Source organism: Chaetura pelagica, unplaced genomic scaffold, assembly GCF_000747805.2.
Source record: "Chaetura pelagica isolate M959 unplaced genomic scaffold, ChaPel_1.0 scaffold612, whole genome shotgun sequence".
In the NCBI taxonomy this organism is placed as follows: Eukaryota; Metazoa; Chordata; class Aves; order Apodiformes; family Apodidae; genus Chaetura; species Chaetura pelagica.
The window spans coordinates 395,150-395,398 of NW_009952448.1; the positions used below are offsets into that span (position 1 = coordinate 395,150).

General features: G+C 66.7%; 1 protein-coding gene across 1 annotated transcript in view; it reads right to left on the reverse strand.

Annotated features, from left to right (window-relative positions):
- LOC104398440 (zinc finger protein 398-like) overlaps positions 1 to 249 on the reverse strand; it is a 33,097-nt gene that overhangs the window by 10,169 nt on the left and 22,679 nt on the right. Inside the window, exon 5 of the mRNA XM_010008550.1 lies at positions 1 to 246. This exon is cut by the window's left edge and continues 314 nt beyond it. Coding sequence (XP_010006852.1) covers positions 1 to 246 — 246 coding nt within the window. The remainder of the gene's footprint in view (positions 247 to 249) is intronic.

A 249-nucleotide genomic window follows, 5' to 3' on the forward strand; every position in this document is an offset into this window, starting at 1 on the left:
GTTCTTCTCGCGCTGGCTGCACGGGTAGGGCCGCTCGCCGGTGTGAGTCCGCTGGTGCCGCAGCAGGTGGGACGGCCGGGTGAAGTTCTTCCCGCACTGGGGGCACAGAAAAGCCATCTCGCTCTTGCCGGCGTGGATCCTCTGGTGCATGATGAGGCTGATCTGCAGGCGGAAGCTGCGCCGGCACTCGCCGCACGTGAAGGGCCGCTCGCCCACGTGCGTGATCTGGCGTTTGCTGAGGCTCGACTT